General features: G+C 56.4%; 10 protein-coding genes across 10 annotated transcripts; 5 read left to right on the top strand and 5 right to left on the bottom strand.

The window, feature by feature from the left end:
* Window positions 1-275: 275 nt before the first annotated feature.
* On the bottom strand, window positions 276-1,738 carry J3D65DRAFT_631401 (uncharacterized protein). The gene is made up of 3 exons (XM_066800912.1): window positions 1,157-1,738; window positions 593-1,106; window positions 276-540 (listed from the first exon to the last, which is right to left on the bottom strand). The coding sequence occupies exons 1-3, from the start codon at window positions 1,600-1,602 to the stop codon at window positions 433-435; spliced, it is 1,068 nt and encodes a 355-aa protein (XP_066652843.1). The 5' UTR covers window positions 1,603-1,738; the 3' UTR covers window positions 276-432.
* A 350-nt stretch (window positions 1,739-2,088) lies between these two features.
* J3D65DRAFT_557512 (major facilitator superfamily domain-containing protein) lies at window positions 2,089-3,932 on the top strand (the record flags this gene model as incomplete). Its single annotated transcript, XM_066797314.1, has 5 exons — window positions 2,089-2,431; window positions 2,484-2,560; window positions 2,776-2,915; window positions 2,973-3,178; window positions 3,229-3,932. 5 exons carry the CDS (start codon window positions 2,089-2,091, stop codon window positions 3,930-3,932), a joined length of 1,470 nt encoding a protein of 489 aa, XP_066652842.1.
* A 120-nt stretch (window positions 3,933-4,052) lies between these two features.
* On the bottom strand, window positions 4,053-6,765 carry J3D65DRAFT_678821 (fungal-specific transcription factor domain-containing protein). Its single transcript, XM_066803670.1, has 3 exons — window positions 6,379-6,765; window positions 6,136-6,316; window positions 4,053-6,053 (listed from the first exon to the last, which is right to left on the bottom strand). Exons 1-3 carry the CDS (start codon window positions 6,428-6,430, stop codon window positions 4,205-4,207), a joined length of 2,082 nt encoding a protein of 693 aa, XP_066652841.1. The 5' UTR covers window positions 6,431-6,765; the 3' UTR covers window positions 4,053-4,204.
* A 598-nt stretch (window positions 6,766-7,363) lies between these two features.
* J3D65DRAFT_700246 (amidase family protein) lies at window positions 7,364-9,362 on the top strand (the record flags this gene model as incomplete). Its single annotated transcript, XM_066804077.1, has 4 exons — window positions 7,364-7,813; window positions 7,880-7,925; window positions 7,989-8,881; window positions 8,943-9,362. The coding sequence occupies exons 1-4, from the start codon at window positions 7,547-7,549 to the stop codon at window positions 9,360-9,362; spliced, it is 1,626 nt and encodes a 541-aa protein (XP_066652840.1). The 5' UTR covers window positions 7,364-7,546.
* A 1,008-nt stretch (window positions 9,363-10,370) lies between these two features.
* J3D65DRAFT_457143 (uncharacterized protein) lies at window positions 10,371-11,658 on the bottom strand. Its single transcript, XM_066796397.1, has 2 exons — window positions 11,208-11,658; window positions 10,371-11,152 (listed from the first exon to the last, which is right to left on the bottom strand). The coding sequence occupies exons 1-2, from the start codon at window positions 11,429-11,431 to the stop codon at window positions 10,528-10,530; spliced, it is 849 nt and encodes a 282-aa protein (XP_066652839.1). The 5' UTR covers window positions 11,432-11,658; the 3' UTR covers window positions 10,371-10,527.
* Window positions 11,659-12,547: 889 nt separating this feature from the next.
* Window positions 12,548-14,501, bottom strand: J3D65DRAFT_631386 (uncharacterized protein). Its single transcript, XM_066800911.1, has 5 exons — window positions 14,208-14,501; window positions 14,010-14,158; window positions 13,775-13,962; window positions 12,792-13,717; window positions 12,548-12,712 (listed from the first exon to the last, which is right to left on the bottom strand). Exons 2-4 carry the CDS (start codon window positions 14,108-14,110, stop codon window positions 12,984-12,986), a joined length of 1,023 nt encoding a protein of 340 aa, XP_066652838.1. The 5' UTR covers window positions 14,111-14,158; window positions 14,208-14,501; the 3' UTR covers window positions 12,548-12,712; window positions 12,792-12,983.
* A 1,103-nt stretch (window positions 14,502-15,604) lies between these two features.
* J3D65DRAFT_457122 (uncharacterized protein) lies at window positions 15,605-17,334 on the top strand. The gene is made up of 3 exons (XM_066796395.1): window positions 15,605-15,698; window positions 15,761-15,981; window positions 16,081-17,334. The coding sequence occupies exons 2-3, from the start codon at window positions 15,779-15,781 to the stop codon at window positions 16,982-16,984; spliced, it is 1,107 nt and encodes a 368-aa protein (XP_066652837.1). The 5' UTR covers window positions 15,605-15,698; window positions 15,761-15,778; the 3' UTR covers window positions 16,985-17,334.
* A 294-nt stretch (window positions 17,335-17,628) lies between these two features.
* J3D65DRAFT_631379 (uncharacterized protein) lies at window positions 17,629-18,243 on the top strand. Its single transcript, XM_066800910.1, has 2 exons — window positions 17,629-17,734; window positions 17,804-18,243. Exons 1-2 carry the CDS (start codon window positions 17,685-17,687, stop codon window positions 18,237-18,239), a joined length of 486 nt encoding a protein of 161 aa, XP_066652836.1. The 5' UTR covers window positions 17,629-17,684; the 3' UTR covers window positions 18,240-18,243.
* Window positions 18,244-20,110: 1,867 nt separating this feature from the next.
* On the top strand, window positions 20,111-20,847 carry J3D65DRAFT_678814 (uncharacterized protein; the record flags this gene model as incomplete). The annotated part of the gene is made up of 1 exon (XM_066803669.1): window positions 20,111-20,847. One exon carries the CDS (start codon window positions 20,111-20,113, stop codon window positions 20,792-20,794), a length of 684 nt encoding a protein of 227 aa, XP_066652835.1. The 3' UTR covers window positions 20,795-20,847.
* A 1,367-nt stretch (window positions 20,848-22,214) lies between these two features.
* J3D65DRAFT_457032 (uncharacterized protein) lies at window positions 22,215-23,287 on the bottom strand. Its single transcript, XM_066796394.1, has one exon. It carries the CDS (start codon window positions 22,953-22,955, stop codon window positions 22,317-22,319), a length of 639 nt encoding a protein of 212 aa, XP_066652834.1. The 5' UTR covers window positions 22,956-23,287; the 3' UTR covers window positions 22,215-22,316.
* Between the last annotated feature and the right edge of the window lie 521 nt (window positions 23,288-23,808).

Here is a 23,808-nt window from a genome sequence, read left to right as displayed (position 1 = left end):
ACTGGGATGGAGACGGAGATGGGACTAGCTTGACGATAGCTTCCTTATCGGCGGTGAGCAGCCATCGCAGTGCACCACCTCACCCGCACCGCACGCCAGATGGCCGGGTCGCCCTCTCGATCCCGCAGCAATGTCCAATTGCTCCTTCGTCGACTGTCGCATCCCTCCGTTAGAGTTTGGAGACAAAGAAACCACCGTCAGCTCACCCTCAAGGAGCCGGATCGATGATGCCCCAGGGAGCAAGTGCCAGCTGCTGATCCCGGCCCCCCAGTCTCCACTCCCTCCACTCCGCGCTACAGCTCCACCCCCGGACAATCTGGATCTTCTCAACAGATGCACATCCAACGTCATCTGTCGAACCACGCGCTTATTTTCACCTCGTTGGGACGCCGTGCATTGCTATTGGTCTTGTTCATGCTACAGCACTCACACTCAAATGTCCTGCTCCTCTTTTGCGTGCCCTTCTCCATGAGCGACGCGCGGCGCATTCTCGTCCAACAACACCCGCGGATCCTTAAACTCTACCCATCCTAGCATTGGCTGTCGCAAATCAGTTCTCAATCCTGTCAATCCGCTCGAAAAGGCCGCTTACCTCGCTGATTGTGTACCCGAGCAGCTTTTGGATCCGAACTGGCAGCTGTTTTGCGCGCTCTACGGGTACGGCAATATATTGGTTCTCCTCCTGCCTGAGAAATCCCCTCGTCATGAAGCAGCTGAAGAGCAGACGTTCTTCGTCCTTGGTCGTGTTTGCGCTGCCGCCGTGGTAGCAACTGCTCAGCATCATGAACCCATCGCCCACGTCCAGCTCGGCGTACGCTGCAAAACTTTCATCCGGCGGGTGTTCGGTCGCTTCGAGATGCGATCCCGGGATGAATCTTGTCGCCCCGTTGGCCTTCGTGCTCTTTGTGCCAGCGACAAAAAATCCAACTCCGTAGTCGCGCGAGTTGGTCTGCTCGGGGTACACTTCGACGCGTTGGCGGTCCGGGTAGTGGATATCGTCGTCTCGATGCAATGGCTGGTTGTAGCTGATGCCCGGCCGGACCGAAAATGCAATGGTATTGTTGACTTGCGGCAAGCTGACATTGAGTTCGCTTGAGTTGCCGTACCTGGACCCCAGTGAGTAAGGCTGGGTTTTGGAGACCTTGAGCAAATTTACCATTTGTAGGCCTTGGTCGTCAAGAAACGCCGAGACACGGCTTGGTACAGCTCGTTGCCGATCAAGTCTGTCGCCGCGGCATCCGACTTGCCAACAAGCCCAAAGGCGCGTCTCGTCGATGGCGGAAAAAAGGTGCCAGCTTCCCAAGGCTCGTCGGCTTCGAGGTATGGTCGTAGATCGCGTTCCATCTGTACTATGGATTCTCGCGACAGAATATTGCGCACAATGGCGCCTCCCGCGACCTTCATGCCAGCGACTATCTCGTCAGGGGACGCCGTGGCAGGGTACTCGGGTACCTTGATGTGCTTGCGTGCGGGCCATTTGTTGGGCTTGTGAGCCTCTTGGATGCGATCAAAAGAGATGTAAACGTCGTTGTAGCGGACATCCGGAGGATGAAAGTCGGCATTGATGGGCGGAGCAGGAGGACGCTGGACTTCTGCAACCATGGTGGGCGAATTCTTTGGTGCGAGCGATTCACTATCAGCCGTGAGTTGATATGCTCCTACCCGCTCTACCCAAGACTGATATATCTCCCAAGTCCCCAAAATGAGCAGGCGCCGCGGCGATCCCGCAACGGGGACCGGGAGGCCGCCGCTCCCGCTCCCGCTCCGAGCCCGTCCCAGCACCGAGATTGGGGTTGCGGGGTCGCCATTTCCATTTGTGATAGCCTCCCCGTCCACCAACCACCAAACAAACACCATCCTGGTCTGCCCCATCGCGAAGGTTAAACCTGCGAACAAGAACAACATGGACTACATTCGAGCAGGGGTCCTATCAACTGCGAGACTTCCACCCTATCTATCAGACTCTGCACCGAATGCTCCTTTAAGCCTGCCGAATCGCCGCCCATCTTGACACATCTTTCCTGAACGGTTCCTGCTGCTCTCGCGCCTGCACAGTCAAGCCTCGCCGCCGCCGCCGCCGCCGCCAATATGCCCGCCCCGCAAAGCAAATGGCGGCTCAATCGCCCCTTCAACCAAAACTTCATCATGGGCACCATCCTCTTCTGCCTCCCAGGCATTTACCTCGCCCTCACTGCTTTGGGGGCCGGCGGCGGAAAACCCTCATCTCAGCACGTGGCCTCGCTCACCAATTCCATCCTCTATGGCCCTTATGCCTTCTTTGGCTGGATAGCCGGCTCCATCTTGAACTTTTTGAAGCCGAAGAAGACCATTCTGCTTGGTTCCATTGGATATCCGCTGTATGCTGGTGCACTGTGGTATTATGATAAGACTGCACATCAATGGTTTCCCCTGACGGCTGGATTCATTCTGGGTGAGACCGAATCGACTAAAGATACATGTCTTGGGCACTCATTTGAAATCAGGCTTTTGTGCGGCCTGTCTATGGACGACTTCGGGATTCATTCAATTTGCATACGCTGAAGAGTCTGAGAAAGCCATGGTAAGTTGGTGACGTTGGTTGGAGATGGACTTTACCCCTGAGGATCCCTTTCGCATGCCGCTCGAAAGCGTGAGCTGCGACGGGACGAAGCGTCTTGGCCGGCGGAAGGGAAGCGGTGACCAGAAAGGTGCCCGCGGGCGAACGAATGCTCCCTGGACCCTGCCAGCGTGCCATTCGGGAGCGGTATGAACGACTTGTAGCTAACGCCAATACAGTACATTACCTGGCAGTGGGTTTTGACGTCTTCGGGAAGCACTGTCGGCGCTTTGATTGCCTTTGGCGTCAATCACGACAAGACCGAAGTGACGGGCGTCACGACAGCAGTTTGGGTCATCTTCCTGCTCATCATGGGCTGGTGAGTCGGCACGACACTTGTTTCCAAAAGTGGACGAGAGACTGACCTTCCACGCAGCGCCATGGTCATTGCAACGTTCTGCATCGTTGAGCCAAAAGACATTGTGCGCGATGACGGGACCCACATTGCCATTTTCAAGCAGCCGTCGTTCAAGGAGGAAATGAAGGGCGTCTTGAGCGTTCTGCTCGACAAAAAGATCATCCTCCTCCTGCCCGCCATGTTCGTAGGCGAGATGTGCCTCGCGCTCGTGAGCAGTATCAACGGTACATGAATGCTCCCCTGCCGGAGCCTCCCAGCTAATGACCTGCTGTAGGACATTACTTCAACCTCCGCACGCGCTCCCTGACCAATCTCTTATTCCAATTCATCATGATCCCCACGCCCCTAGCCATGGCCTGGGTCATGGACAACAAGCGGATCAAGAGCCGGCGCAAGAAGGGCATGATGGGCTCCCTCATGATGGGCGTCATCACCATGGGCGCCACGGTAGGTCTGCTCATCTGGATCATCGTCAACGACATCGACGCCAACGACCCGGCGCCCGGCATCGACTGGAGCGACCCGAGCTTCGCCTCGGGCTTCATTCTGTACCTCTTGTTTGGCATCGTCTACGCCACGTTCCAGATCTGCGTCCAGTGGACCATGAGCGCCCTCACGAATGACCCGGTCTTGTGTGCGAGGTACGCGGGAGCGTTCAAGGGCACCGTCAGTCTCGGCATGTGCGTCTCGTTTGTCATGGACTCGGAGGGCATCTCGTATCTCACGCAGACCATCATACAGCTCTGCCTCTACGCAGTGGGCTTGGTCAGTCTGTACGGCGTCATTTGGTTCTACGTCCGCGAGACCAACTACTTTTTGGAGGAGGCGGTCATTGTGCCGCGCCGCATCGAAGAAGAGGCGGCCGTCATGGGGCTCGTTCCGGAAGACGTCATTGAGCATGAGAGGATGAAGAAGGCGCAGTCCGAGGGCGTCGCCACGGTTCAGGTTGTGCACCCCAAGCAGGATAGCAAGGTGTAAGTTGGTGCGTTGTGTGTTGCTTATTTGTGGGCAGGAAATATTCTGGTTTTTCGAGCGCTTTCTGGGGCAGACTTGTTCGCTGTACACTTGTTCGACTCATGTCGGCATATTCAAGCTGAATGCTTCCATTCTCCGTGCTCCGTGCTCCTCTAGTGACACGCAATCTTCCCGTTTGCCTACCGCTTTGGAAGTAACTACCGGCATCTCGACTTACCCATCACAATACACTCTTCCAGCCTTCTATCAATTGTCGGACAGAAAAGAAGCAAGCACTACGTCCATTGAGCGTTCCAATCCAGAAACCCCAGGCTCGCCAGATCATCGCCACTCCACCGAGCAGCCCCCCATGAGCCTGCCAGCCTCAAGTCAGGCTGCTGCAACCCCGACGCCATTGGGCCCGCCGACTCCTCGCTCGCTTCATCGGCCTCACCCGCTGCCTCACCCTCGTGGCCCGTATTGCGGCCCTCCAACAGCGCCTCGTAGAAAGCGAGGCCCTGCGCGGCAGTCGAGCTGCGCTGACACACCTCACGCAAAAGATGCACGCCCTCCCTCAGCCGGCCCAGCGCGCTCTCCGCGACGCCCTGCTCGGCCGACTTGGTCTCGCGCGCATGCTGCCCCACTGCCAGGTCCAGCTGGTGCAGGCCAAAGCCCCACAGCGACTCGAGCAGGTTCTGCGCCGCGAGGTCCTTGCCGATGTCGAGGATGCGCTCTGCGGCCGTGTGCACCTTTTCTGCGGCTGCGGCGCCCGTCAACGACGCGTATAGCCGCAGCACCACGGCGTAGTACGCAATGTGCAGCGTGCCCGGCCACAGCGCGAAGCCGCTGGCGCCGTCGGCCGGGGCTTGCATGGCGGGCGGCAGCTCCGCGAGCCACGTCTCCAGCTCCAGGCGCACGCTGGCCGTCTGGTCGACGTACGGCTCCTCGGAGGAGGCGCTGCTGCTGCTGCCGCCGCCGTGGCTGCCCCAGGCCATGCGGCCCGGCCGCAGCAGCTCCATCCACTCAACAATGAGGAAGCACAGCTGGCACAGCGAGAGGAAGAACTGGATGTGCTCGGTCGATGGCAGCCCGCCCGGCTCGTCCGGGCTGAAGTCGGCCTCGCTGGGTAGCGGCACGTCCGTGTCTGCCAGGTGGATGGCGCGCGGGCGGCCCCATTCGAACGAGCAGATGCTGTCGTGGATGAAGAGGGTCCAGAAGATGCGCTTCCACTGCCGGCGCATGGCCAGGCTGGCTTTGGCCCGTCCCAGGTCGCGGTGCAGGCCGATGCCCTGCGCGATGCGCACCGCCGTGCCGAGCGAGAGCCACATGTTGTTGATCGTGTCGTCGCAACTGTCATTGGTCATCGATCCGATCAGCAGGTGCGCCTGCACGAGCACCAGCCGGTCCTGCTCGAAGTTGGTGTTGATGAGGGCTTTGGCGCGCGCGTGAAGCCGGCTCGACACCTCGTCCGGCAGCAGCTGGACATCCGGGTGGTTGTAGACGACGGAGCCGGCCAGCATGACGGCCTGAATGAGCAGAAGAGACAGTTTCCTCGCGGCGGCGCCGCCCACGCCGTAGTAGTTCTTCAAGAACGTCCCGCGGTCCATGATGGGCATGGTGGGGAAGACGCGGTCAAAGAAGGCCGTGATGAAGGCGTCGGCGATGGGCGCGCTCGGCAGCATGAACGCTCCATAGTGATCCAGCACCTGGCGCTCCGTCGACGTGATAGTGCGCGGGATGCCCGAAGTGACGGTGCGCGGGATGCCAGGGGCGTCGCGGAAATGGTATACGCCGGCCGCGAAGCCGCGGCCAAACTCGCGCCCCAGCAGGCGCGTGACGCTGGCGTACTCGTCGATGAAGGTCGGCTGGTAGTCGCTGATGTCGGCCGCCTCATGGAAGTCTTGCGACAGGAACTCGAGCAGGATCGACTTTTGCTTCGAGATGTCGTTGAGCCCGCTGACCTCGAAGCGCCGCGGCCGGTCGCTGGGGCCCAGACTGCTGAACAGCTCGCCCGTCGTCGTCGTCGTCTTCGTCGTTGTCGTCTTCTCGCTGCTGTTGCTGACTATGCTGACCGTATTCGGAGTTTCGACGGACGTCTGGTGGGCGTGGGGATGATTGCCAAAGGCCGCCGCCGCCGCCGCTGCACTTTTTTCCTTTTGCCTTAGTTCCCGCTTCTTCTTCCTCTTCCGTGGCTGGCGTCTTGCTTTTGCGAACGGAACTTACTTACTCTACGACTTCTCGCGAGACCGACTCGACGGCTCGAATCATTCGCCGCCGCCGTACCATGACGTTGCAGGGCAGCTCCGAGTCTTCGCAGCGACTGCAGGGCGGCCCTCGTCGCGCCGTCAGGTCGCACTTAATTTTGCGCGCATGGCAGCTCGCGCACGCGTGGGCGATGCGGTTTCTGGCTTTCAGTTCGTCCTCGACATCAGTTCTTTGCTGCGGATTGCAAGATGGGGGGCGCGCATACCTGGTAGATTGGCCCCGCTCATCTCGGCGTTCTGGAGGTCATTGGGCGGCATAGAGGCCTTCCAAGCTACAGAACCAACCGTTACGGAGATGGGGGGACAGATCTTGCACTCGAGGCTTGTGGCCCCTCGCAATCGTGCCGAGCAAGACTGCTGTTCTCTTCCCCAGCGTGAGTGCCTTATCGCAATCAATGGAGGCGGGTGTTGAATTAAGCGCAGGCAGGTTCCGTCCGTCTTGATTGGCTTGTCGACTATCGACCAAGCAAGCTCGGGAGACTTTGCCCCGCCACCAGATGCGCTTGTAAACAGAGTTTGTTGCAGACATTGCGATTGGCTGTTGACCCAGGAATAGTGCTCCTGGCCCGTGGATCCTTTTGCCTGTTGTTTACTAACCCCTCGATGTTGGTGGTTGCTTGCCAAGATGGTTGTGACTGTCGTGGCGTCAGGAACGCAAAACGTAATGCACATGGATCATGTCCACAGGGTTTCGAGGGGGAAGAGGAGTCGGTTTTCTCTTCGGTGATGTTTGGCTTTGCCGTGGTCCTGCCTCTCGATGACACGCATTATTTGGATTCGAGGCTCCACGGCTGGATGCTCCACGACTGGATCCAGATCCGTTGATAGGATCCCTGCGGTTGAGTTCCTCTGGCCATGCAGACTCTTGCATACTCGAACAAAGCTAGATAACAACATCAGCAAGCAACATTTCAGAACAAGGAGTTGGGACAATAATCTTGTTAGAAGCACACTTCTCCTTGCCATCATTTCTTAGACGCCATGGTCCTCGAAAACGAATGCTCGTGCTTTGGAAGCCACAGCCAGAGCCGCGAGTACGACCAGATTTCCCCCCAAAATGGCAAATGGGACACCTGGGAAGCCATGGCAGCGGAGTCCCAGCGGAGAGAGCGCGGCGCTCCGCCTCCCACCTTTCATCATAACCTTAAACCCCGCAGGACAGGCGGGTACATTTGATCGCAGAGACTGTACCCCGCTTACACGCTGATACGGAGGCGATAGGAGATGCAACCGGTGCAGGCGCAGAAGATAGATATTCAAGAATGGGTTGAGGGGTAAAATCGGTCGACATGCCGCCATTATTTTTCTCGTCCACTCCGGAATTCTAGATATCTTTTCGTCGCGTTTTCTAACTGTGAATAGCTTGCGAACACCATGAGCGACTGGAAAGAAAAGTCTCAGCACGCCCGCGACTATCGCGACGCCTCGCTCGCCAAAGTCGACCCGCCGATTGGAAAGCTGCCGGACCCGCTGCCGTTGAGCTCGCAGGGGCTGCCGAAAAAGTACCTCACGGCGCGCGAGTATGAGCTCACGCACAACTTCGATGCCATTGAGCTGCTGGGGATGCTGCGGCGGCGCGAGTTGTCGTCGGAGGAGCTGACGCGCGCGTTTTTGAGACATGCTGTGCTGGCGCAATATGCTGTAAGTTTGGCTCGACGGGGAGAATTGGGAGGTTGGTGGTTGGGGTTTGTGCTGAGATTTGAGTAGGTCAATTGCGTAACGGAGCTTATGTGGGATGAAGCTATAACGCGCGGTGAGTTGAGATCTGCTCTCGAAACGGGAAGACAATGAAGGAGACAGACTGACCTTTCACAAGCTCGCTACCTGGATTCGCTCTCCAAGCCGCTGGGGCCGCTGCACGGGTTGCCCATCTCCATCAAGCAGCAGCACGGCATGCGCGACAAGCCATGCCACGCCAGCTACATTGCCTGGATCGGGGGGCCCAGCGTCCCAAACGCCATCAACGACATCCTGTACGCGTCAGGATGCGTCTTCTACGTGAGGACCACGGAGCCACAAAGCACGATGCAGCTCGAGTGCAACAACAACGTCACCGGGCTGACGGTGAACCCGTGGAACCGCGACCTGACGCCCGGCGGGTCGTCTGGCGGCGAGGGCGCGCTGCTTGGCATGGGAGGCAGCGTACTCGGCATGGGCGGCGACATAGGCGGCAGCATCCGCTGCCCAGCGTCCAACAACGGCGTCTACGGCTTCAAGCCCACCTCGCGCCGCCTGCCCCTCAGCGGCATGAAGTGCACCATGCTGGGCAACGAGACCGTCATCCCGACGTTTGGCCCCCTGACCCGCAGCCGCGAGACCATCAACCTGTTCATGGACCTCGTCTTGAAGACGGAGCCCTGGCGCCACGACCCCACTCTGTTCCCGAAACTGTGGACGCCCGTCAAGCTGGATCGCCCCCTGAAGGTTGCCGTCCAGTGGTGGGATGGCGTCGTCAAGCCGCATCCGCCGATGATTCGCGCCATGCGCGAGGTTTCGGACGCGTGCCGTGCGGCCGGCATGAAAATTGTGGATTGGGTCTCCTTGGATCATGCTAAAGCATGGAATATTCTCTCGCGGCTGTACTTCCCGGACGGCGGGGAGGACACAATCGAAGTCATCCAAGAGAGCGGCGAGCCGCTGCTCCCCCTGACCGAGTGGATCATCAATCAGCCCGGAGTCAAGAAGCTCTCAATCCAGGAGCTGTGGGCCGTAAGTCAACACACTCTCCCCAAACGACAAGGAAAGAAGAACAGACTGACGCTTTGGCTAGCTCTGCCGCGAGCGCGACAACTACCGCGCCGACTACGCTGCGCACTGGTCCGCCACCGGCGCCCACGACGGCCACGAAGTCGACGTCATCCTGTGCCCGGCGACGCCCGGCGCGGCGCCGCCGCACGAGTGCTCGCGCTACTGGCCGTACACAGCTCAATGGAACTTACTCGACTACCCCGGCGTCGTCTTCCCCGTGACGTTTGTCGACCCGGTCAAGGACAAGCGCGACGACAGCTACGTCCCGATGAACGACCAGGACAAACTTAACCACGAGCTGTACTACCCCGAGAGGTATGTGGGTGCGCCGGTTAGTCTGCAGGTCATTGGGCGCCGCAATCATGATGAGAAGGTTATGGCGGCGCTGGAGGCGATTGAGAGGGCTATGGGGAGGGATGAGACGTTTCGTCCTAAATTGTAGGTTCTAGGGCTGTAGTTTCCATAAGTGGCCCGCTCAGAAACTCTAGCAGATCAGCTTTTGATACTTCTTGATGAAATTGAATGATCCTTACTGCTCTAATTCCATTGAAGAGAAGCGAAGATCCAAGTGGTTAGCGTACGGGATAGAGAACAGGGGGGGTATGGACAAGTCTTATCACTTAGGGGTCACAGACAAGAAGCGTTGTGGCTTCTCAGACGCATGTAATAAGTCAAGTGCTGTGCCTGTCCACAAGTATGAGCCGCACCAGAAGATAGCACCGCAGCTCAAACCAGAGTAATGAACGCTCCACGAGAGTCGCCTACCAAGAGTAACGAACGCTCCATGAGAGTCGTCAATCGTGGTCATAGCTTGGAAACAACCGAGGCCGAGCCACAACATTTGACAGCGTGCCTGGGATGGGGTAACACGACATGACTGAACTCTGATCAATCCGCGTGCCCAACAAACAAACACTGTAGCAAAGCCTGTTCAATATCGCCTTTCTTGGGAGCCCAAGCAAGTGCTTTTGAACCAAGCAATAGACAGGCGTGTGCTGGGCTTTGGGTTATGCCTGCGTTTGGGCACCTCACAATCAGCTTTGGACTGCGTGCTCGCAGGGCTCAGACACTTACTTGACTACTGCCAACATGCAGATTGCACATCCAACTCAGACAGGACACACACATCACAGTCAGTGGGCCGCACGGGACTCGCAGAATCAATACTCTACCATTGGACTATCCATGCCACTGTATTGGCGAACCTCTCCTTTCTCTGTCCTCAATGATGACCCAAGTCAAATCCTGTCTTTGACGCAAAAGCAGGGATCCTTCCCCGTGGTAACCGCATGAAGAAACCAAATTCCCAGTTTAACGCATTGAGAATGAACGCAGGTGGTCCCAAGTTCCGTGTCAATAGTCAATGCTTGAGCGGGCAGTGGAAAGAAGACTGGTTGGTGCTTTTTGTGGGCGCAAGAAGGAACTTTTGGGGGCATAACTTGAAAAGGATTGAGATTTTGACGCCGAAGTGAGGAAGGCCAAGCTGGTAGCTTCGAGATGAATTGCAAAGAATGCATGTGTCGTGCCGATTGATGGGAACTGCAGATGCGCAACTGCGTGCCGTTCGCTGGCCAGCTTTCCGTGTGGGAGAGAACTCGAGGAGCCGCTCACTGATCCTTGGAGTTGGATTTGGCAAACAGAAACTTCTTGAGAGCGTCGTTGGCAGCATCGTAGACGCGGAGCTTATCCAGTCCAGCAGCGTCGGCAATCTCAAGCAGACCAGCGACGTTGTTGGTGATGTTGGCATAGAGCTTCTCGTTCGGATCGTGGCCATTGACCGCGCGGCCATTGGTGGCTGTGCTCTCTCTGGTGTAAGCAGTAGAGTCGGTCCCATTCATCTCGGGTGTTCCAGTGTAGGTCTGGTTGGTCTTGGGACTGATGCGCGAGGGATAGGTCTCGTGCGGATGAGACTTGATAGGCGCCTGGCGCTTGCGCTTGCGGTTGAGCCCATCAGCAGCATCTACAGCAGCGGCAGCTGCCTTTTCCGTGACTTGAACGTTGCGAGGGCGGGTCTTGACAGAAGCAGAGGGTCCATCAGTGGTCTCGTTGGACTGGCCTGGTTCAAGCAGGTGCGAGGTTTCAGTCTCGTCTTGTAAACTCTCCTTAGACTCGTCTTCTTGCTTGGCAAGCGCAGCAGGCTTGGTCTGTCCAGCTGATCTCTTCTCTTCCTTGAGCGGAGCCTTGCCCTCGTACTGCGCCTTCAGGTGGACTGTGCTATGAATCGCGCTGTCACTGTGACTGGTTAACAATGAACAAAAGCCATGATATTGCGCAAGAAACAACTCACAATAAAGGTGGGCGGCGCTGCCCGACCATGACAGTCACCTTGGGATAGTCCTGGCCAACATGGACTTCACGTACGTGGGACCGCAGCTGGGATGAATCCCTGCTTCGAAATCCGCAGTAGCCACACTCGCGCTCGCAGGGCCAGACCCTCAAGGGGCCTTCAGGAGGCCAGTAATGACGGTTCACACCAGCCTCATCGAAATGGTTGGCGTCCGCGCACGGCATGTTGTTGGAGGGTGGTTGGGTTGATGTAGTGTTGTTGGTGATGATAGGTGAGCGAGCGTCGACGTTGATGAAATGGAAGCGCGTCCTTTTAACGCCACGGGCGCACGAGTTTTTCGTGGCACTTGGGTCTCGCGAGCAACGACCCTTGATTTCCAGGCGCTTCGAGGTTAGATCACGTGTTGGCCGTCTTGATGCAGGTACTGGTTGCAAAGGTTGTTGAAATGCGGTGAGGGTTGAAGTTGGAGGCTGCGGGAGTAAGCAGGAAGCACGGTTGACGGGCCGTTGCATCACCCCGAGGACCGACGAGCATGGGGCAACCAACCAACGCGCCAAGAGCAAAACTATGGACAAATCGCAGCATACCATATGCGCTGCTTCTCAATCTCCATGTTTGTTTTCCATGTTGGACTGCTAGTCGCAGTCGAGTCACCTAGGTTTTCCCCGCAGATCTGTTCTTGCCAGAGACCATTTCTTTGGGACAGCACCGCGCCAATGGTTTGTATTCCAGAACTCCGCTATCAGGTATTTTTGTTTCTGCGCTGGAGTACAGCAAGATAAAAGAAGACTCATATTCGCGTCTCCCTTTTTGGTCTCGACGAGTAAATTGCTGCTTTGCGGAATGTTCGCCTGCCCAACAGCAAACTCTACAAAGATGATTGTCCTACAGATCTCACAGACATCGCGGTCCATGGACAAGGAACGGAACGACTCTCAGCAACATGTTGTCAACACCAAAAATTTGTGTTGTCCTGGTCGATGCTGTCGAATGCTCCCGCTCCATGCAACGGAAGTCCGGGCTGACCATATGTTCAACAAAGTTTCGACCCTGGTTTGCAGTCCCGATCTGAGTTTGAAGGAAATGCCTGCATCACAAGAAAAGACACATGCTATCTAGTCATCTTGACAACAATTCGAATACTCCTGTCGTCGCTTGTAGGGATGTCTCAGAAGTCAACTTCGACTCTATTTCCCTTGCTCAACCATTCAGACGCGTGTCTTTGCCTTGTCGCAACCATGATGATGCCACGTCCATAGACTTGTCGCATACGTGCGAGCGCAGATGCACGGACTGGAGTCAAACGCTGAAGGCCCGCAGAGCACGCCGCGGACTGATTTGGCAGCGCAGAGGAGAATGTGGTTGACCAAATTGTTGGACAAACTCAGAGGATCGTCATGTTTGTCTCGTCTGCTTTTCGTCGGCTTCGTCTCGTCAACGGGATGCCGGAAAAGCTCGGCGCAAGAGGTGGTGAGAGGGCGGAGGACTGTCGAACCCTGCGATGACTAGTTGGAGAGGTAAGTGGATTTTGCCTGAGCCAAGAGAGCTTGTACACGGTCAAAGTTGGGGAGGACGGAGTCTGACTTGATTGTTGTTGGCGGTGCAGATTCGAAACAAAGGGGACAAGGAGCATTCGCCCGACAAACACCGTGCTTTCTAGACCCCAATCGGTCATGGATTGTGACACAGAAAGCTGTTTGAGCTCGTGTCGATGTAAAGAGGTATAAAGGAAAGCCTTTATTTCGCAACCACGCGGGCTGGCTGTTGGCCAATGTCTTAGAGTTGACTCCTCTTGCTCTTTCTCCTTCCAACAATGTAGTTGAAGTATCCAAGCGGCCAAGTGTGCACTTCCCTCCCGCCCCGAAACTCCCAGCCAAGCCTGTCAACTTTTCCCACTTGATCCAAAAGAGACACCTTGCTAACAGCTTTCTCCGTTTTGCAGTCGCCCTGGATGCCATCGATGAGCTGTACGACCTCGCAGAACGTTCGCGTACGCAGACTGCTGACGACTCCATCAAACGCCATGATGAACGGGATGACGGGGAAAATGTAGGTAAAGAGGAGATGCATCGGACTCGCACCAAACCAAATCGGCGTCATCAGGAATATGAAAAAGAAATCCAAGAGCATGAGGACAAAGGAGGCGAGCCGACGGTCTTGCAATTCAAGAATGGCGAATCCATCGGCTGTGTCGAGCGTCGACGCGAGGACCTGTCGTGCCATGGGGTCCGAGAAGTGGTGGAAGCAGAGGCAGTACAGGCGGAAGACGCGGCGTTTAGGACCCGCGTTGGACAAGAGGTCTTCGGGGCTGGCGGAAGCACTGATGACGGAGCTGGGAGGGTGAGTGGCGTCAACTGCTTCCGGGACAAAGCTCAAGTGACGACTTTTTGCAGAAGCGATTTCCCATGCCCCAACGTGCGGGTTCAAGTCTGTCATCAGAAACGACACTGGAGACATTCGTCGTTCTTTGCGTCTCCGGTTCACAATCTTTTCGATGATGGGGACCGGCCCTACGAGCTGTCAACAGGAATCCTCCAGCGCCGCAAAATTCGAATGGACAGTCGCACCTCCACTTCCAGAGCAAAAGTCGACAACGGTGAGACCAGACTCATCGGGGTCAGCAAAATCGTCCAGCGCTTCCAAGATTACCGCAGCAGCCAACTCTGCCGGCGACCTTTGCTGGATGAACGGCAGTCGATGCGACCATTCGCTTGCAAGGATATTTTGACAGCATCTGCGGATGACCGGCGGGCAGCTGTACATCTCAGTAACCAGTGCATATCTGAGGAGGAAAAAGCGCACATCGACTGGTCGGCTATTTCGAAAAGCCGCAAGGGCGAGCGAACAACATATGGGTTCAGAAACTCTGCAAGCTGAACCCGAATCGAATTGGATGGAATCATGCTGAACAGTGCTCCGGAATCGGTCCTTCCCGCACTCGTTGTATATATCTAGGGCTCATTAGCTCAGGAAGCGTGCCGCGGAAGGTTCATGTCTAACCAACTTGGAGGTAAGCTTTCAAGGTCGATGCTGTTATGAAGCAATTTGGACTAATGTGGAATGAAAAGCGCGAAACCAAAGACAATCGAAACCTCGGGACAGGATAGAGCTTTTTGTGGGGTGGTGAGTTTGTCGACACCGCCTCTCCAGTGTGGATCAAGGCAGCCGAAGCCACGCGACGACAAAGGCGAATCACCGCGGACGAGGCGCCTTTGGCTCTGCGGCTTTCTGCACCGGCCCTTGCATCTTGCACGCAACGTGCCAATTGAGGACGATGGAGATGCGGGTTGCTTCTGACTCGTACAGGTTTTGCGTTTGCTGTGGTGACGCCATGATTGGCGATAAGGTGCTTACGTGATGCCGTCGGCTACTCGACCACGCCGACCTCACGTCTTTCCTTACTTTTACAACTCATTCACGGAGTTCCTGGAACCGACAAGAAATCGCTTCAAGCCCTGGAAATTGGTCGCGAGACTTGAAAGAGCTGGGAAGTCGATTTCGAGTTTCAACATGGAGACCATTCGCGCCAAAAACTCGGGCACAAGCTGCTGCCATTGGAAGAGGACACAATCAAGCCATCAGGGGAAAGCTTTCGATTGCGCCGGAAAGACCACATCATCGCGTCTCTATGGTCTAACTGAGCTCCGTAAAATGAGTTTTGACAAGTGTCGAGCCAGAGTGGGTAAATCTGAGGACCCAATGACTCTCCACCAGCCGACGCGTCGCCGGTGCGATCTTTTTGAGAGGAATTTTACGTGGGCTGAATTGGGTATTCAAGAGCTTGAGAAGCATGGAGAAAATCTGTTGTCCAAGTTGGAGTGCTTCACAGGTGAGATGGTTACAGCAAGGTCAACACCATGCCGCGCCTTGATGATACCCAAGGGCTTGGAGACCACAACATCTCGACTTGCATTCATCGAGCTTTCTGGACTGTATATATCGCTCTTAAGCCCATGGACAAGTGCGTTGTCCATTTGGAGCACCCAGACGGCCCTGGTATGAAAAGAATTCCAGGTGTTGGTCTCGAACTCACGGCGGTCAATCTCGACCCTTCACAATCTCTTGTGAATCGATGTGAATCAACTTCACAAGCTTGGGCCTCCTTTTCCCATTGTCGAAGTAGCTCGGCAGGTCTGATGGGTAGACAACAGAGCGTGGTCGTCCACCCTTGGTCTTCCTCACCACCTTTCCTCCAGACCACCGTTCTTCTGTAACTGCGTCTGCCCACGCTACTTTGCACAAGCTGCTGTGGCCAAAAGTGGTCTTCCAAAACATCGTTTTCATTTCTTGCGCTCCTTCGACCCTTCTCTTCAGCTCTTTGCTTTGTGTATCACTCCCCAACCACGCGTCTTTGGCCCGCGTCAAAGGCGTTTCTCGACCGTCCTCCACCGCCTCATCTTGAGTATATTCTGTCCCACGGTACCTTCAAGGCATCTCTGCCGGTGCTTTTGAAGAGCCTTTGACGACTCTGCTCTTACACAAATATCCAAGGTAGCTCAACTCTCACCGACGTCCGTCACAAAAAATCTGGACTAGACTGATGGCAGAACCAGACAGACACTACGGCAAGCATGCCTTGCAGCAATCCCCTCCACAGCCATGTTTGGCCCACTTCAGGCGAACTTACAATCTGGCACTGCGAGCGGCAGTGCGGTTTCTGCCAGAGGTCCAACTTCAAACAAACATCTCATCTTCGGGATCACGCCAAGTTGCACAAGAAGCAGTACCCAGACCTTGAAGTCCTTCGTGGAGAGTTGGGAAACAAAGGAAAATAGTAAGTCGAGACCCCAGGCAGAGCTTCTCTCTGCTTCATACACTCCAGTCACTCTTCAGGCCAGCACCCTCTCCCTCGTTCAGAGCTGACTTTGTTCAGTTACACCGAACGCCATAAGCCCCGCAAGCCAAAGGCGGAGAAGCGTGTCCAGCACGCTGTCGAGGCATATCCTAGTGGACAGAGCTCTAAACAGAGCTACCCATTGCAGCTTCCGCTCCCCACGGCGCCCACTCACCTGCATGAACAGCCGGTCCAAGTTGCGACCAACACTTACGTTGCCGCTCCTCCCGAAACGTCTGGTCAAGTCCAGGACTTCACAACCCACGGCTCTCTCCAGACTGCGCTCGGCCAGGACTTGGGCTTTTCCAACAATGCCATGGAGCCTTGCCCTCCCACAGGCCCTGCCGACTTGAAACGCGCCTTCAACCACGCGTCTCCTGCTGAGACCTCGTTCTCCGGCTACTACTCTGCGCCGATGTCACGAGGACCTTCGTATGGCACGGGAAATGCCTACTTCTCCGGTTACAACCCCGAGCAGCAGCCTCTGACACTTCCTACTCGTTCTAACAGCCTGGATACCGCGGTCGAATTTCACCAGCCCGAGCAGGACATGCTAGCTCAAGTCTCTCCCTTGCACGCTGCCGAAGGCTTGGCTCCGTTCGACAATATCCCGATTGACATGACGCAGTTTGACCTGCCGCTGCCTGACATCACGTTTGAGGACTTCATCGCCGGCTTGGGCAATCCTGACGACTTTGTCTTGCAGCCCATTGCTGCGGAGAAGACCACCCCTACGCAGTCTCAGGAGGAGTGCGACGACTCTCCTGTCACCTTTGAAGCTCTCCAAGCCCTTGACGCCAAGCTAGATGAGATTGAGGACGTGCTTGCCGACGGTCTGAGCAAAGGCGCCAGATTGCACAGCCTCAAGGCACGCATCCTCCAGCGCATGCAAACCATTGGCAACAAGCCGACGGTCCAGGCCGACTTGAGCAGCATGGAGTAGCTGGAGGCCGCTCACCTTGGCAACGGGCTGCTTTACGCTCAATGGGCCCCATGATTTTGCACGACAAAACCACGAACAACCTTTTGAACAAGTCGTCTTCTTGTCGTCACGAATTTCCTTTCTTCGACAATACCCAGCCGTAATACCCATTTCCTTGGACGAACGACCTTTCTCGGCGCAACGGACGGTTGGAAATACCACGCTTCTTCAACCTTCTTCGACGAGTTGCCTTTCAGTCTGCTTTCTTTCTTGCTCTTCTCTTCTTCGCTGCAGTCAAAGGCACAGCACCACCTCTGTTGGCCATACTGCTTGCCGTCGTCTTCGGTTGCGCGTCTCTGCCCGAGTTACTTTCGGCCTTGGTGGCTGGATGGCGTGTTGCTTCTTGAAGCTTGCGTCATGGACCTCTGAATGGTTCTCACGGGTATATTTTCGCGGTATGATGGTACAGTATAGAGGGATGGATGGGCTGGTGGATCGAACAATGCAATTGTATATTAACACATCTGCATGTCAGTCATAGGACTGAAAGCCAGGCAGGAAGCGCGTACCTATAGCCCTCCACCCTCACTCACGAACATAACTTGCTGCCACCCTCCTTGAGGTCTGGCACTGTGAGCTACAGTGTGGATTCTGCCCGGCATCAAACTTCAAACAGAGCTCTCATCTTCGAGCTCATGTCAAGGACCGTCACGAGACGAAGATGCCAGGACTCAAGGTCCTCAAAGGCAAACTGGGTAACGCGGGGAAGTCGTAAGTCAAAGTCTCAAATTATGCCTTCTTCGTGCTTGCCCTCTACCATTCAAAGCTGACGCCGCGTAGCCCAACGGAGCGACACAAGCCCCGTAAGTCGAAGCAGGTGGTGCGTCAAAACCAAGACAAGGCCTCTGCTGGTGAGGGAAGTTCCGTATCCAACGCCGACGTCGCCGCTGGCAACGAACCGTCTGCCCTGGACCAGGACCTGGCCCTCACAGCTTTGGGCCACGCTCATTTGGCGCTCAGCCAGGACAACAGCTTTGTGAACAACAGGACTGGACCTTCCGCTACTGCTGGCCCAACTCCGATGGACTCCAGCGCCGTCGAGTACACGTCTCCCGCGCCGAGTCAGTTCTCCGGATACCACTCGGCTCCCATGTCTCGAGATGCTTCCCTCGCAGGTCCATCCACAGGCTACGTCGCTGCTCCGTACTCGGGCTTCCATCATGCTCCGCAGCAGCCTGTCATGTGCTACGAGCCTTCCTCTACCAGCGCTGGATGAGGACGATGAATTCGCGACAGACGATTCCAAATTCAAGCAAGAGCAAAACGAAGTCGACAACAAAGTCGACGACGGCAACAAGTCGACAGCAACAGAGTCGAGCCAGGTTCTTGTGCTTTTGCTACGGAAAACCCTTACCTTTCCGGATACCGCTCCTACGAGCAGTGCCTCGATCTTCCTATTCGTCCCAGCAGCTCGAATCCAACGGCCCAGGCCATGGGCGTCCCCGGACCTCAAGTCATGTTGTCGCAGAACTTGCCCGCGGAGACCGCGGCCTGCCCTACTACGTCCGACAACTTTCAGCCGATCGACATGGCGCAGCCCGATCTGACGCAGCCCGAGATCCTCTCTGCAGAGACCATTGACAGCTTGGGCGGATTTGAAGATTTCGATTTCGGCTTTGCCCCAATGACTTGCGAGCTGCCCAACTTGATGCAGCCTCAGGAAGCATTCAATTTCCTTGGTCCAATTATCTTCTCTTCGGCGCAATGGACTACGGACGATACCCACTTCGCCGACCTGCTACGACGGTTTCTCTTTTGGGTCTGCCTTTTCTCTCTTCTCTTCTGCACGCGCGGTCAAAAGCATCGCAATCAGCAACGGCTCAGTAGCGCTGCTCGCTGCCTTCTCTGGTCCCGCTCCTTCGCCCCAGGTGGTTTGATGGCGTGGCGCGCAGCTCGCTTCTCGTCGTTTGCAGCACGGACTTCTGGATTGTTTTCACAAGTGCGAGTATACGGTATGGTGGTATGGCACGTCACAGGGGCCTGGTGGATTGGTGGGTGTGCTGGTGGCTTAGAATAATGCAATTGTATATTAACACATTTAGGTGTTAGTCACAGGACTAAAAGCCACGCAAGAAGCGCGTAAGTATAGCCCTACTATGTAGGTTGTCAGACAGCGCAAAAAATGCCAACTCAAAAACACCTACTCTTCCAACCAAGCCCACATCCATCACCCTTCTCTCCTCTGGATAACCGTCCTTCAACGACCGCAATTGAACAAGCCTCTTTGCTCAAGCTGCCGTCACTCAATCCTATCACTGCACTCTTTTCTTCGAACACCACTTCTCAAGCACACACGTCTTCGACCCGCATCGACGTCTTTCACCACCACCTCCTCTCGAGCAACTTCTCCCAAGTGCTGCGTTTGAAGGCTCCCTGGGAGCGCTTTCTCTTGTCACTTTAGTCGTTAGTATATACCTCAAGGTAACACCATTTCTGCTGACCCTCGTCGCAACGACCTTGAGCTAATGACGGGCGAAACAGGGCTAGTACCAAGCATGCCTTGTGGCAACCCCCTCCACAACCATGATTGGCCCATTACGGGCGAATTCATGATCTATCACTGCGAGCGGCAGTGCGGGTACTGTATGAAGTCCAATTTCAACCAGACCTCGCATCTTCGGGCCCACGTCAAGGAGAATCACGAGAAAAATATGCCCGGACTGGAAGTCATGGAGGGCAGGCTCGGCAATGCGGGCAAGTAGTAAGTCAAACCACCCCAAAGCTTAGCATCTCCGTGACTTTGTCTACTTTCCAACTCGGCGGCCTCTCTCTTGCTCAACCCTAACTTTATCCAGCCCAACCGAAAGGCACAAGCCCCGCAAGCCAAAGGCGGAGCACCGCGCCAACCAGGCCGCCAAAGCCTCTGTTGATAGTCAGAGCCCCAAGGAGCCTGTCCCGGAATAATTGCCTTTGCCCAATATACACGCCCACCTTGGCGACCGTACAACTGCGCCCAGCCAGAGTCGTGCCTACTTCAACAACGCGGCTACGGATTTCACTGGCGTGTATCCTACGACTATTGCCTCGGGCGCGATCGACCATGCGTCCCCAGCTCCGACCTGTTTCTCGGATTATCACTCTGCCGCAATGTCGCGGGACCCTTCAATCGCGAGCCACTCGGCCTACGAGCAGGCTCCGGCTCAAGGACCTTCGCAACACCAGAAGCGTCACCCATACTGCGAAACCTACTCCACCGTCATGGACCCCACTCCTTCTGCAACTGGTGGTTTCTGTCCGCCTGGATACAGGCCTGCCCAGCCGTATCGCCCTCTTGCGATGCGTCCTCACACCTCGGAGACTCCTGTTGTCCAAGAGAACCAGCTTTTCCAGGCGCAACCCAACCTCAGAGAGCCTCAAGTAATGCTGTCGCAGACTCTGGCTAGTGAGACCACGGCTAGCTTCGGATTTGGCCCCTACGACGACTTCATTCATCAGTCTATTCTCTCGGAGAAGCCAATGCACTTGGAGCATCCAGTGCATGTAAAGCAGACGGTGCGCGAGGAGCAGCTGGAGCATGCAGAGCACACCAACCCGACGCAGTCCCAGGAGATCTACGACGACTCCCCTGCGACCATTGAAGCTCTCAAGGCCGTTGACTCCAAGGTGGATGAACTGCTGGATCTCATTGCCGCCCATCAGAACAACGGTACGAATGGAGACAGCCTCCGGGCGCGCGTCCGTCAGCGGCTCCGCAACTTGGGCCAGATGACGCAGGTTGGAGCTGACTCAAGTCTTCCTTGGGCGACAAAGCAACAACGCGAACTGACTTGATGAGTCTTTTTGTCATAACGAATTCCCTTTCTCAGCCGGAAGCCCATGGATGATAACCCTTTCCTTGTCCCAACGACCTCTATTCGGCGCAACGGAGTACGGGAAATACCCTTCTTCTTCTTCGGTCTGTCATGACTGATTTCCCTTTCTGTCTGCTTTCCCTCTATTTCTTTTCTTCCCCAACCGCGATTCAAAACATCGCAGCCGGCGGCACAGCGGCACAGCAACACAGGAGCAAAAGAAACAGCACTGCTCGCCGCCGCCTTCATTTACGCACCTGCAGGAATTTCGCTTCGGTCCTGGGTGTAAGACGCTTCAAGCAAGGCTTGGGCTTCGAACTTTGTGCCACTGGTCGCTTAAAGGTCTATACGGGTATGGGTTTTTGGTATAGCGGTATGGGACGGCAGGGGGGTGGGTCAATGGGTATAGACAACGGAATTGTACAGTAAACACACAACAAAGCCGGGAGAGGACCGGATATCAGGCAGGAAGCTCGAGTAAACAGTACTAGACAGCACGGAAAATGCCACACCAAACCCTCTACACACCTACACCTCCCCCGACCCTCCCGTGAGCACATATTCCTGCCAAACTTTGCAGCTACCCACCCCTACGCGCAAGGAAAACTTGAAAACGCACAGCCAAGCCCATGTCCAGCACAACAAACACCACACCAGCACCCATCAGCGCGTCAGACGACGTTGGCTAGCTGGGAGAATGATGGAGGGTAGGACGCGCATTGCGGGCTAGTCCCGACTTGGTGTATTGTCGATTTTACCGTATGGACGTGTCACTTGTTGGGCGCAACGCTTACGTCTGTGGAGAGGGTGTGGTGGTGGGTAGGCGTGAGTGTACTGTGTTGTGCGATGATAGACAGATAGACAGACGCACACACAGACACACAGACCTCCTTTGCGGTAGGTGGGTAGGTAGGTTGGTTGGTAGGTAGGCAGATGGTCTCAATTAGGTGTGTACTTTGAACGGGGCTTTGTTGCGCTGCCTACCGTAGCTACGATGGATGGTCTGTTCTGACTGCTGGTTGACCGTGCAAGCAGCTACGTACGTGGGCATGTACAGTATATGAATGTAGTTGGATGGCTGCTGCTTCTGCTGCTGCTGCTGCCGCCGCCGCCGGCGGCGGTACTGACCGACGACAGTATCCCAAAGGGACTGTGAGCTTGTCGTCTGTCTGTCTGCTCTGTAGACACCAACCTCCAGTAGTCATTAGTGGTCGTCAGCGGTCACGGACCAGCCTGCCCGTTTTGCAGCATGGCATACCGTCAAGCTACCGGCCCCGTCACCTCGATCAGGCATGGTAGTGTCCAGCCAACACGGTATCCAGCAAGGTATCCAACCCTCCAACGACAAGCGTCCCCACTAATAAGTTAGTGCAGAGCCTCCATGGCTGCTACGTGCGTGCTGTCCGCCACACGCATGGAAGGCCTACATACATACATACAGCAGACTCCAAACACACGCCCCGTTCTAAAGACGGCCAGCGAGCATGACATGGCGTCATCCACTATTGCCTGTCTATACATGGAGCAGCACCAAGGGCGATCGGTCCCATCCGTGACCCGGAGCCAGCCGTGACCCGGAGCCAGCAAGCAAGCCGCGCGCGCTCAGCAGCCGATACGAGACGCGAGTGGGCTGAAGGATGCAGCGCATGCGCATCGGGCGCGGCCGAGGGCCTCCCCACGGCAGCGCAAGCGAGCGAGCGCCAGCAGTGACGAACGTTGGCGCGAGTACGGAATGGAAGGTGGTCCGGTGTGGGGAAGAGCGCGTGCGTGCGTTCGCACACGGGGCGGGCCTTCGGGCTGTACCGCACCGTACCGTACCGCTGTGCTGTTGTCCCTACATACATACCGCATGAGAATGTATGTTGGGTGTGTGTACGGGGGTTTGTGTATGCATGCGAAGGCGCAGGAGGAATGAGGGAGCGTTTGTAGGTTGGGATGCTAGGCCTGGGGCCAGGCGGAAAGGTGTCCGCAAAAGGGGTCGTTTTGTCGAGTGGTGGCTGCGATGCGTGCGTGCAGACAGGCGGCGGAAACACCATTTCCTGGAGAGAAGCGCCGCCAGCAGAGCAGAGTAGCGCTGGGGAGGCCGACGAGCCACCCCGAAGCGGGAAGAAGATGGGCAGACAGTCTGCCAGACGATCCATCCATCACGAAGCCCGTCGTCATCGTCATCCACGTCGCCCCTCTGGCGTCGTATACCTGAGTAGCAGACGCTGGAAAAAGGCCGCTCGCGCTGCGACTCCGCTCGAGGCGGTCAAGCAGCGGAGGACGCCGCCGCGCGCGCATCTTGCCCACAGCGTCCGGTTGGCGTTGCAACCATCCTGACTCTCCCTGCCGTCTGCTGAGGACAGACAACAACACGCCTTCTTCACCTCTTCTTCAGCCCTCGCGCTCCAGCGACCGGCCCCTGCGGCGCTCGCCACCCCTGTCTTCTGTGCAGCTTCGACAATCCTTCAGCGGGTCGTCCAAGAAAGGAAACAAAACGTGACATGGTCACGTTCAGAACGGAGGGCGGCGCGTGCTGAAAATTGCCGCCCACAGCCTGACCGGGATTGCGTCGCTGGTGTGGCTAAGTGTGGCGCGGCGGGTGTGGCGCCGCACCGCTGACCTGAACCGACCCGATCCCAGAACGGAGAAGCCGTGTGGCCCAGCCCAGGAAAATCTTCAAGGGCCGCGCTGGGATGTTGCCATGGAGGGCAGCGATTTCCCGCGGATCCGTGCGGCGTGATCCGAGCCAACTGATGGGCAGCTACCCGACGATGGCTATGCGCCTCGGCTGTTGGTGTCGTCTGTCAGGTACCTGTCAGTCAATGCTGCTGCGGATGGCTGCTGCCTGCCTGCTGTCGGGCGCGTGCGTGTACCGAAGATATTCATGCATCTTTGCAAAGGACACGGCGCAAGTTCAATACGGGGGGGACGCGGCAAAGGATTTGCGTGTGGAGATGGGATGGGGCAGTGCTGGAGCTGGAGAGACGACGCAGCGACGAAAACAGTGGT

Source organism: Phyllosticta citribraziliensis, assembly GCF_038025025.1.
Source record: "Phyllosticta citribraziliensis strain CPC 17464 chromosome Unknown J3D65scaffold_9, whole genome shotgun sequence".
Lineage (NCBI taxonomy): Eukaryota > Fungi > Ascomycota > Dothideomycetes > Botryosphaeriales > Phyllostictaceae > Phyllosticta > Phyllosticta citribraziliensis.
The sequence above is the reverse complement of the archived record's forward strand: the minus strand, read 5'-3'. Positions and strand labels throughout refer to the sequence as shown.

Excerpts from the sequence above, each read along its gene's own strand:
- J3D65DRAFT_631401 (XM_066800912.1), bottom strand. The coding sequence starts at position 1,602 with ATGGTTGCAGAAGTCCAGCGTCCTCCTGCTCCGCCCATCAATGCCGAC. Across the intron at positions 1,107-1,156 it reads ACGACCAAGGCCTACAAATG|GTACGGCAACTCAAGCGAAC; the intron begins GTAAATTTGCTC and ends ACTGGGGTCCAG. Across the intron at positions 541-592 it reads TCGGGTACACAATCAGCGAG|CCAATGCTAGGATGGGTAGA; the intron begins GTAAGCGGCCTT and ends GATTTGCGACAG.
- J3D65DRAFT_678821 (XM_066803670.1), bottom strand. The coding sequence starts at position 6,430 with ATGCCGCCCAATGACCTCCAGAACGCCGAGATGAGCGGGGCCAATCTA. Across the intron at positions 6,317-6,378 it reads GAGCGGGGCCAATCTACCAG|CCAGAAACCGCATCGCCCAC; the intron begins GTATGCGCGCCC and ends ACGAACTGAAAG. Across the intron at positions 6,054-6,135 it reads GTCTCGCGAGAAGTCGTAGA|TGCAGCGGCGGCGGCGGCGG; the intron begins GTAAGTAAGTTC and ends AAAGGAAAAAAG.
- J3D65DRAFT_457143 (XM_066796397.1), bottom strand. The coding sequence starts at position 11,431 with ATGCCGTGCGCGGACGCCAACCATTTCGATGAGGCTGGTGTGAACCGT. Across the intron at positions 11,153-11,207 it reads CAGCGCCGCCCACCTTTATT|TGACAGCGCGATTCATAGCA; the intron begins GTGAGTTGTTTC and ends AACCAGTCACAG.
- J3D65DRAFT_631386 (XM_066800911.1), bottom strand. The coding sequence starts at position 14,110 with ATGATTCCATCCAATTCGATTCGGGTTCAGCTTGCAGAGTTTCTGAAC. Across the intron at positions 13,963-14,009 it reads GAAATAGCCGACCAGTCGAT|CTGCCCGCCGGTCATCCGCA; the intron begins GTGCGCTTTTTC and ends TGAGATGTACAG. Across the intron at positions 13,718-13,774 it reads CTTTTGCTCTGGAAGTGGAG|GGCCGGTCCCCATCATCGAA; the intron begins GTGCGACTGTCC and ends GACAGCTCGTAG.
- J3D65DRAFT_457122 (XM_066796395.1), top strand. The coding sequence starts at position 15,779 with ATGCCTTGCAGCAATCCCCTCCACAGCCATGTTTGGCCCACTTCAGGC. Across the intron at positions 15,982-16,080 it reads TTGGGAAACAAAGGAAAATA|TTACACCGAACGCCATAAGC; the intron begins GTAAGTCGAGAC and ends GACTTTGTTCAG.
- J3D65DRAFT_631379 (XM_066800910.1), top strand. The coding sequence starts at position 17,685 with ATGCCAGGACTCAAGGTCCTCAAAGGCAAACTGGGTAACGCGGGGAAG. Across the intron at positions 17,735-17,803 it reads CTGGGTAACGCGGGGAAGTC|CCCAACGGAGCGACACAAGC; the intron begins GTAAGTCAAAGT and ends GACGCCGCGTAG.
- J3D65DRAFT_457032 (XM_066796394.1), bottom strand. The coding sequence starts at position 22,955 with ATGGATCGTCTGGCAGACTGTCTGCCCATCTTCTTCCCGCTTCGGGGT.